This window comes from Salvia hispanica, chromosome 2 (assembly GCF_029641045.1).
Source record: "Salvia hispanica isolate PSC_SH4W2 chromosome 2, Shi_PSC_v1, whole genome shotgun sequence".
In the NCBI taxonomy this organism is placed as follows: domain Eukaryota; kingdom Viridiplantae; phylum Streptophyta; class Magnoliopsida; order Lamiales; family Lamiaceae; genus Salvia; species Salvia hispanica.
Window position 1 is genome coordinate 10523284 of NC_142693.1, and position 10726 is coordinate 10534009.

Consider the following 10726-nt stretch of genomic DNA (forward strand, 5'->3'; position numbering starts at 1 on the left):
TAAAGAATATCCACATGGAATGCAATAACTTTTATTTCTATAAAATGAGATCAATTTATCAACTTCTTAACGGTGTATTAGAAAATGTACTATTATACAATGCATAACGGTGTATTAGAAAATGTACTATTATACAATGCATGAGGTGATTTCTACCGCTAATCATCTTTTTTAAGTTATTACTATAACAATTAATATCCTGTCGACTAGCTCTGGAACACAATTGTAAGTATGGTGTCATTTTTAGATAAAATTAATTTCACAAAATACTTCATTTGAGATTATTTTTTTAGCACTCGAAATTGAACCATAGACTGTAACTCTATTCAAACTATAAACCTGTATAAAATTTCCAATTTACAAGATATGAACATCAATGATCTTTCTCTCACTCAGGAATGAATACACCAAATGCATAGACTATTCCCAACAAGGAACTCAAACCTTCTCGCTCTTCTTATTGCCAATGTTACTTAAGTTATGGTCTAGCTTTTATAAGCTTCTTCAATATCACCATATACCTAAGTTCATTCACACTGCAACATCAAATTCTAACATACCACACTAATGCCAGGAGCTTTACTGAACTGGTTCTGTTCCAGCAGCAGCCTCACATCGTTGGCATCCGCCCACTTCCCCGCTGCTGCATAGATATTGTGGAGGATCACGTACGGTCCGCAATCTTTGGGGCTCATATCAAGAAGAAACCTTCCTACTTCCTCCCCAAGCTCATAATTTTCATGACTTAGACAAGCACCTAGTAAAGATGCTAGCAGGCTTCCACAACAATCCTGATGCCCCATAGTCTTCACAATCTCATACGCCTCCTCCAAGCGCCCGGCCCTACCTAGAAGATCTACCATGCACGAGTAATGCTCCGTCCCTGGCATAACCCCATCGTGTATCATACTGCCCAACACCATCCTACCTTGCTCAACGCTACCAGCATGACTACAAGCTGATAAAACGCTTATATATGTAATTCTATCAGGTTTCAAACCTAGAAGCCTCATCTCCGAGTAGAGACTCAGAGCATCCTCGCAATGGCCGTGCAGTCCGTACCCATTTATCATCACGCTCCAGGAGACGCTGTCCTTGTGTGGTAGCGAGTCGAAGAGCCTCCTAGCTGAAGCAATGCTCCCTGTTTTTGCATACATATCAATCAAGGAGTTGACAAGTGCCACATCTCTGTCAAACCCTTCTTTCACAAGATAAGCCAAGAGTGAGTTTGAGATGTTCATGTTCTTGAGGTGGAGACAAGCTGAGATGAGGTTCTGGATTGTGATCTCATCTGGCTCTATCTTGCTACGGAGCAGCTCACAAAAGAAGAAAAACACAGTATTAACCTTCTCCAATAGTATATTTGCAGATATAATGGTATTCCATAAAGAAATACTCATCCTATCTCCAATATGAAACAGAATCAAGCAAGACTTTGAGATCTTGAATCTAGCATACATGATCATAAGAGATGTAACAAGAGGAGTTTCGAGTGAAATCCGTCTCCTAACGATATAACCATGGACTGATTTACCTTGATGAACGTTCTCACACGCAGGCAACACGTTCAACAAAGTTACATAACTCGGCATTTGAATATCCTCCTTTATCATATCCCTAAACAATTCAAGGGCCTCCTTTTGCAAGCCATGAACACGATAGCCAGTTAGCATAGCATTCCAAGAGACCATACTTTTCTGTGGCATATCATTGAAGAACAGCCATGCAGCATCAATCTCTCCACAATTGATATACATGCTCACAAGAGCATTACCTAAGGAAACATCGCCTGCCAGAGCAGTTCGGACAGCATAGCCATGAATAATAGAGCCAAAAAGTGAGCTTTGATACACATGGAAAGAGGGAAGGATGCTTATCAAGGTAACCATGTCAAAGTTGCATCGTTCTTCCCTCATGTGATGGAATAAAAGCATTGCTTTCTCTAAATCTCCCTCGTCTACACATCCAGAAATCATCGTGTTCCAAGTGACAACATTTTTGAGAGCCATACTATCGAATATCCTGAAAGAGCATATCATCTCAGACCTATCAACATAAAATGCCAACAACGCGTTGACCACATTGAGGTTCCCATCAAAACCCCTCCTAACAACAAAAGCATGTGCAGATTTTCCAGCCAAGGCCACCTTGAGCTGAGAGCACGACTTGAGGAGGCTAATAACCGAGATTCCATCCGGATCAAAGCCATCTTCCGGCATGAGACGAAATGCCTCTAAACTCTGCTCATAAAAGCCATGGCCAGCATAGGCTGAAACCATTGAATTCCACAATATTAGGCTCCTTACTCTTGTGCCATGAAAAAGGAACTCGGCTGAATCCATATCCCCTAATTTGGCATATACAGACACCAAAGCTGAGACGATAGAGCATTCTTTCTTGAATCCGAACTTAACCACACAACTATGGAAAGCCCCCACACACTCGAGACTCTCACATAGGGGGAGCAAAGACACAAATGTCACCTTATCGGGCTTCATCTCATCAACGAGCATTCTCTGAAACACAGCAACAGCATTTTCTTGAACATGATTTCGCATGTAAGCAGATATCATAGCATTCCAAATTGCAACATCTTTTCTTCTTGAAGCATAAAAAATGTCTCTAGAAGCCAACAAATCCCCACAATTAGCATACATTGAGATTAATGCAGGTAGTAAAGATTCCTCCTCCATGCAGCCAAGTTTGTAAGCGAATCCATGAAGACTGACACCAACACGATCAGCTTCGATGCGTGAGCAGACAGGAAAAACAGTCGCGAGCGTGCTAGCATTCGGCTTCACACCGGCGATAATCATGTCCCTGAAAACCCTAATCACCTCATAATCAAAGCCATTAACAGAATACCCAGAAATCATCGCATTCCAAACGATCAAGTCTGGTTGAGGAATTTCATCAACCACCTTACGAGCATTCCGAATTTCCCCAATTTTGGAGTAGAAATCAAGAAGCGCGGTTTGCACAAACAGATTGTCCCCAAATCCATTTTTCAAAGTAACGGAATGCATCAAACTACCGAACCAAACATCGCGCAGAGCAGCGCATGATTTGATCACAAAAGGGAAAGTGTATTTATCCGAGGAAGATCCAGAATTTCTACATTTCTTGTACACTAAAATCACATCTTCGAACAAGCCATTGTCGCATAAGCTCCGGATGAGTAAATTCTGCAGGTAAAGGCTCGGTTTTTGGATGATTCTGAATGGCTGAAGAGCTAAATCAGGGGAACCCAGATGGCAGCAGTGATTGATGAAGTGATCAATTAAAGATTGGTTTCCGATTAATCCACGTAATATTAGGATTGAATTCAAGGCCTTCAAGTCTTGGCTTTTCCGGCAGAATGGTAATAGGGAGAGAAATTGAGCTGCGAAAGATGAAGTTTTGTGAAGTGGGCGGTTTAACATTGAGAGGTGAGATTTCAGAGAAGAGTATCGCCATGCACTTTTCTTTCCCACTCCAATGTTTAACAATGTTTTACCTATTGTAATTTACTAATTTATGAGATTTTGCCTCCTTTATGATGTGCAAATAAATGAGTATATGCATACCAAAATTTAGAAAAAATAATATTCATTTAAATCAAAAAATTTAATTAAATTATGTTCAGTCATACTATTAAATATGGAGTAAATCATAAAGTTCCAATTATACAAAACAATATTTTTGGTGATTGATTATCAAATGGAATATGTTTAATTAGAATAAGAGAAGAATGAAAAAATGAAAAAGATAATAAAACAATATTTGTTTTAACAAAACAATTAAAAGCATCACAAAAGGAAGGACGCCTTTTTATACACGGATGGGACAGTTGAAGTCTCTAATCAAACAAAGACTTCGAATTGTTTTGTTTTTAATACATTTAAATGTACAAAATAATCGTTAAATATAAAAACATAATATCATTATGATAAATAATCTATTTTATTTCTTAAAAAGAGTATTTACAATATCCAATCGCTCAAAAAAACTGATTTAAAGTATACAAAACTCTAACATTAATACGACGGGAGGTCATTCCACCCAAAAACTGATACTCACACTTATATGACATCCTTCATATTACTAATTCAAATAATCAAAACATATGGAGTACTAGAAAAATATGTTTCTTCCGTGTAATTTTAACTATGGTGTCTATCAAATAATCATATATTGATCATTCATTTCATATTTCGACATATGTTATATTAGTATGATATAAAGAATATTTGAAATCCGAAGATTCAAATAATATTCGAAATTATAAAATTTAAAATAGTCGAAGAAAATGAAATAATGTACTTGCAAGATCTTAGAAAGAAGTTTATGGAATAAGTTGTTTATAAGAATTGCTTTCTAAAACAAAGGCGCTGATTGAATATATTGAGAAAAAGAGAAAAATAATACTCTATCAATCCAAGAAAGTTGAGTAGCTTCTTTTAATCATTTTGAAAATATAAAGAGTAATAAATAATTAAAGTAGATAAATAATAAAGTTAAAGTGAGAATAATATAGAGAAGTAAATAGTTAAAGTAGATAAAAAGTAAAGTTAAAGCGAGAATAATGTAGAGAAGTCTTCTGTATATTATTCTCGCTTTAACTTTACTATTTATCTATTTTAACTATTTATAACAATTTTTTAAAAACGAGTGCAAAAAAAAGAAGCAATTCAACTTTTTTGGGACAGAAAGAGTAACATAATAACATAATATTTTATTAATCCTAAAATAATTTTATAACATAATATATTATTGTAACTTTTAAATTCTAATTTTGATTTAATGAATTTTAGTTTAATTATCAGAATTTTCTCTATTTTCTTGTTAATTGTTTTTTACTTCTCTCAACTATTTCAATATTTTATATCAAAACTAGAAATAAATATGATGTAAAACTAGTCATTTAAATTTCTAAAAATGAATCGTTTTCTATACAGAAATATAGTAAGCATTGTTCTAAATTTAGTTGGAAGTGTTGTTGTCTATTTCTTAATAAGATGAAGGGTTAGAATGTAAATATGTAACCAATTAAATAGGTAAGTTCTTACTTCTCGAAACTGGTTAAAAATGACAAAATTATCCTAAGTTTGTATACATGAATTTATGCACATTTATCATTACCCTATTTGAAAATGACTAACAATAGGAACAAATACTGCACAGCTTCTTGAATCCTATATTTAACCTAAAAGTGAAAACATATATTTCCACCATTTTCCACGCCTTTTTCATGGTTTCCTTTCCTACAACAACGTTTTTCTTCATTTTGATGTTAATATTATGATGCAATATTATCGGCCGGAGGGAGTACTATTTTCCTTTATCCCTACACTCTGACAGGCAATCCGTAATTATGGAACGTCCTAATCGTGCCATCCCAACCGCCAGTCACGAACACAAGACCCCAACATGCGGACAAAACTCGGCTGTCGCCCTTCTGTTGCTGCTGCTGATAGTGTAAGTGATTGCCACAAGCAGTCGAACACGGCTGGCACTCGCCTTCAATTGATGGAAGCTTCTCCTCGGGCCATGTGGCGGAGCCCCTAGACGAGGTATCCAAGGAAAACCAATTTGCAAGGGAGAAGCGCTCCGACTCCCACACCCTTGGTGAGGGCTCGAGGTCATCGTGTGCTAACACACTCGTTGGAGATGCACAAGTGAAACGATTTTCAGCCATGCCCGGATCCGACCGGTTTAGCACAACCGATGCACCTTTACATACGAAACTCTCACACGAACGTGTGGATTTAGCTTGCTTAGATGCTTGGATGCTCAGATCATCATAGTTCCAAATGTATAAGCGGGAGTCCTCCCCAATCGACACTATGTGCCTTCCATTCGAAGTAAACGAGGCAGACATCTGACTTCCTGACTTCGTCAAACCTGATTTTTATGAAGGAAAACCACTTTTTACAAAACATAATCTCCACAATACATCAATTTTCATAATTATTGACAAATTTTCAATACCTTTGTACTTCTGAACAACCTCTAGCCCGTCGAGAATTCGAACCCTAGAGTCCTCTGATGTTATCATCACTCGTTGAGAGTCATTATTGAGGAACTGAATGCCGGTGATTTTGTTGCAAGATGATTTCTTTCTCCCCTGGATGCTTATCTCTGCGTTTAGAATGAGCTCGTCACCTGCAAATCAAAGCAACCATGCTCAGATTCTGCAAGTAATGACACCTTATGAAGTCGAAAGCATAAACAAGTTAGGTGCACACCTGATGATTCATAGAAGCGGCAATTGCCAGAGAGAGAGCCAACGACAAAACCCTGCATACACGAAGCAAAGGAACGATGTTAGCAAACATATGGTCTATTAAACCCACTGGTTTCAGTATCAAGATTGTGTCTTACCCTTCCATTCGGCTGGTAGCAAACTGCTGTTACTAAATCCTGCACATTAGCCCATTCCTCAACTCTTTTACTCGGGATGCCCCAGATTCGGACTTTTCCATCGATGCATCCACTGATGAAGTGGCTCTCATCAACGGGATTGAATTGAACGCATGTCACTGTATTCACACAATTACTTCACAAAACGAGCCTTTCTCAAAATCAGGAACATTGGCAGTGAGAAAAGAGTCCTTACCGTAGTTGCTGTGATGGAAAACTGCGAGACATTCATCCGAGTCTGCTCGCCATAACCTAACGGTTTTATCCATGGATGACGACAGAAGATGCTACATTCAAAAATCCCTATTCAGATACAACAAAATGATTTACAAAAATAGCAAAAGCAGAGCAGTAAGATTGTTCTTACATTAGATGTGGACCAAGCAAGGTCAAGAACATCAGCCTTATGGCCCTTATGCCGTTGTAAAGGTGCTTCCTCAACACGGAATATCTTGTCTGGGATGATGACTGATGCCTGAGCCGATTTCTCATTCCTCGAAATTGGCCCCCCTTCCATATCATGACCACCAAAACAGCACTCCTCAGCCTTGGACGAGGCATCTTCCGTGGTTAAACGCCATATGCAAACCACTCCATCCACACCCCCACTTGCCAGATACTGGCCATCCGGGCTAAACCTCATAACCCTTATCAGCCCGTCGTGAGCTTGAACCACTTGCCCGGCATAGACAGCGCTGCATTCCATATACCGCTTTCGGCTCTGCTCTACCCTCACCCGGGCCATCTTCCCTTCTTCTGCAACTGACTCCGATTTCTTCGATACATTACTAAGATAACCTTTCTTCATTTTCCACGAGAAGCTTCTAAACCAGCTCATCACACTCTTCTTTTTGCCAACGGTAAGGCTCTCTATATCCACCCCACATTGCTCACCACAAGCTAGCTTCTCACTCATCTCCTCCTCCTCCACATCTAGGCTCATCTCATCCAACCAATCCAACGAAGAATAATCAACCGAACAATTTGCTTCACTGTTCGATCTCCTTCTCTCAGACAGCATACTATTATCATCCACGCCGTCACTCACCTCATCAACTCTCTCAACCTCAACCACATCCCTTTCACTTGAGCACTGAAAAAACCCCATTCTTGACAAGAAATTCCTTCTTCTTTCCCAAACACTTTGAGGCTCCCTCAACCAAACATCATAATCTGAATTCTCTCCCTCAAACACAAATTCATCACTAGTATCAAAGAAAGCCTCTTCTCCCGCTCCAAAGCTCGACATTTCTCACAGCAGTCAAAACCACACATTAAACCAATTGAATTCTTCTCTCACTCAACAATGCCATCTCCATATAAATAACACAGTACACCAACATTCACGGACCGAGTTTCACTCACAAAAACTAAGTTAAGCAGGAGAATTAATGCTAAAACCTGTAACATAATTAAATATTTCGCAAATTAGGGAAGATTACAAAACAATTCAACTTGAAAACAATGGGAGCAAAAGGGGATTATTGAAATGCATGAATTGTACCTTGAATTTCTTGCAAATCACACAAAAATAACATAATCATCACCGACCGCCCTTTGATTGTGGCGTCAATTGGCAATCAGAAACGCCCACCTCACCACCAACCTATAAATAACAATATATACACTTAATCCACGCTCTGTATTTTGAGTGACTTGGTGAAATTGGTTTGGAGGTGAAGCAAAAAGCAGTCTTTTATTTAACAAAAAAAAAAGAAAAAGAAAAATGGGTAGAGTGCTTTGAGATCTGTGAGCTAAGAGATGGGTTTTTGGCAGCGCACGAGCGGCGGAGGCAGAAGAAATTCTGATGCCAATTGCCAGCTGATGAAGGCTATGTATTGTTTCCTCTGTCAATATGCTAAAGTCAATTTCCACACAAACTCCAAAGCTTTCTTTTTCCACTTTTGAGACAAACCAGTTAAAATAGACAACAGAATTTCAAGTCAATTTCTTGGGTAAAATATTTGAAATAGATTAGACTCTTGGGAATAATTTGGATATCATTAATGTTTTGTCGTAAATTACTCTTTTGTCTCGTAAAAATTAGCATATTTTTTTGTTTCATTCAAATTCTTACGGGATGAAGGGAGTATTACTCTTTTCGTCCCACTCCAGATGTCTAAATTCTTGAGTTGTATGATATTTTAGGAGTAGTTGTTAGGTGGAACAAGTATAGAGAAAAAAAAGATAGTTAGATATTTTAATAAAGAGAGAAGAAAGAGGAATTTATTTTCAAATATAGAAAAAGTGAATATTTTAAATTGGACAAACTACAAAGAAAAAATAGACATTTTAAATGGGACATAGAGAAGAATTTTATTTTATTCAATAAGTATTAAATGATTTAGCAATTTGTTGGTAGTTATAGTGGAATTATTGGGGTAGATGGCCCAGGAAAGTACAGCCTGCCCTTTGTTGTATTTTTGTATTTATGTAAATAAAAAGTAAATGTTTTTTGAGGGGGGTAATTGCATTGCTCTATATAGAAGTGTCTATTGGGCATTGGAATAAAAGTTCTTAATTATATCCACATTAAAAAAAAAATCTCAAACTAAGAAAATAATAGTAGTAATAAAAAATGTAGATCTGATTTTTGTGGGATGTGGGAAAGAGGCTAGCTAGTAAAGCGAGGTATCAGCAAGATAGCAAGGCATTAGTTAGGAAACCTTTTTTACCATTTGGATCATCCTTTTCTTTGTTCCCTTTTAGCTTTACACAATAAATCTAGAGAGAGAATGGAGTTTTAAGCATTTATGTCGATGAACTTTGTCTTTTTCATATTAAGAGGAGAGAGATGAATGTATATGAAGAAGAAGAAGAAGCTCACATAGTCACATGGGTATCAACCATATTAATTTATTATCTCTACATAATGAACAATTCTACAACCACATACACCCAACAAACATAAAAAATAAAATAAAAAACTATCGTATTTCAATATATTTATCCTTAGTTATAATATAAAGTTTTTAAAGAAAATACAATATATTTTTCCTTAATATACTAAGTTTTTAAAGAAAACAACTGAAATGCTATTATTGATATTGTTTAATGGTTAGTTCAATTGAAAATTTACAAAAATATAAGTATGTGTAAAAAATTAGAAATAGAAGTTTTACCTCTCGAGATTATATTTGTAGCACATATGCGATTATACATTCAAAATAAATGAATACTCATCTTCATAAAGTTGGAGAATTTCATTTATTTCTTTGATATATAAATGTATACTGTATTATTTTATTGTCATAAATACACTCTCGCGCCTCTAAATTTCCATCACTATATTCACTCTATTTAGTATGGTCAATTAACAAAACTTAAGTTCAATCTTTTACACTAAAGAGGATATCACTGGTAATGTGCAATTGTATGTTGTTATGTCTAGAATCACGAATTATGAGGGTTTGAAGATTTTAGTTTATAATGATGAGGTTGATGATACTTTTTATTCTATTATTAACATTGTTTACAAATAAGTTTTTTAATTAAAAATAGAAATTTTTAAAATGATATAGAAATAAAACATGATTAAAAAAAATTTAAATAGAAAATTCTTAATTATAATAAACAGACCAAAATAGATATAATATATATTTTTAAATAACTGAGGTAGTATTTCATATACCAATACCATCTCCCAGCTAAGATATACTCCCTTAATTTAAAAATATCATAATTTCACTTCCTACCATAGATTGATAGACCAAAAACCAGAGGCACAACTGCACCCTCTCACAACTTATATATTTTCCATCTATAAATACTATATAAAACAATCCAATCAACCATAGAGAGGTAGAGTGCAAATTAAACTAACCTCACTCTTGAGTTTGATTCTTCAGTTGGCTAAATCGTATATCATGAATCCAGGCTGCTAACTCTCTATAAAGATTGTGACTTTTGTATGTGTACATGTTCTTCTGTGTATATATAAAGAGAGATATATTAATAAATAAGTGTCTATAATAAAAATAATAATGCACTTTACAACCAACTACAGATTGTAGTTACCTGGAGAAGCAAATCTCCGCTCAATCTAATCTCGATTTTCACATTCTTCAGTTAAACCAAAAAGGTGATTCTCACACATTATATGCCACAAAACTTCAACATTGTTTTTATCATCACTATACGAATCTATATTAATATAATTAAAATATAATATGTACTCAGCAAACTGAAACTTCCATTTTCCCAATTTTCCGCAATCAAGAAATTGAGATCTATCAATAAAATTCGAATAGTATAAGTATTCAATGAATTGCCACTTACTTTAAGTGTTAACTTAATTTGATATAGGGTATAGCATTATTTCAGA

At 35.9% G+C, this 10726-nt stretch overlaps 2 protein-coding genes across 2 annotated transcripts; both read right to left on the minus strand.

Moving 5' to 3' along the window:
- Positions 1 to 321: 321 nt before the first annotated feature.
- Positions 322 to 3478, minus strand: LOC125215406 (pentatricopeptide repeat-containing protein At5g39350-like). The gene has a single exon (XM_048116816.2). It carries the CDS (start codon positions 3420 to 3422, stop codon positions 552 to 554), a length of 2871 nt encoding a protein of 956 aa, XP_047972773.1. The 5' UTR covers positions 3423 to 3478; the 3' UTR covers positions 322 to 551.
- A 1566-nt stretch (positions 3479 to 5044) lies between these two features.
- On the minus strand, positions 5045 to 8308 carry LOC125215118 (uncharacterized). The gene is made up of 7 exons (XM_048116443.2): positions 7907 to 8308; positions 6770 to 7803; positions 6599 to 6689; positions 6364 to 6521; positions 6228 to 6279; positions 5971 to 6144; positions 5045 to 5883 (listed from the first exon to the last, which is right to left on the minus strand). The coding sequence occupies exons 2-7, from the start codon at positions 7649 to 7651 to the stop codon at positions 5327 to 5329; spliced, it is 1914 nt and encodes a 637-aa protein (XP_047972400.1). The 5' UTR covers positions 7652 to 7803; positions 7907 to 8308; the 3' UTR covers positions 5045 to 5326.
- Positions 8309 to 10726: the final 2418 nt, after the last annotated feature.

Coding starts and splice junctions, on each gene's coding strand:
- LOC125215406 (XM_048116816.2), bottom strand. CDS start 3,422: ATGTTAAACCGCCCACTTCACAAAACTTCATCTTTCGCAGCTCAATTT.
- LOC125215118 (XM_048116443.2), bottom strand. CDS start 7,651: ATGTCGAGCTTTGGAGCGGGAGAAGAGGCTTTCTTTGATACTAGTGAT. Junction 6,690..6,769: donor TTGCTTGGTCCACATCTAAT/GTAAGAACAATC, acceptor TTTTGAATGTAG/CATCTTCTGTCGTCATCCAT. Junction 6,522..6,598: donor TTTCCATCACAGCAACTACG/GTAAGGACTCTT, acceptor GTGTGAATACAG/TGACATGCGTTCAATTCAAT.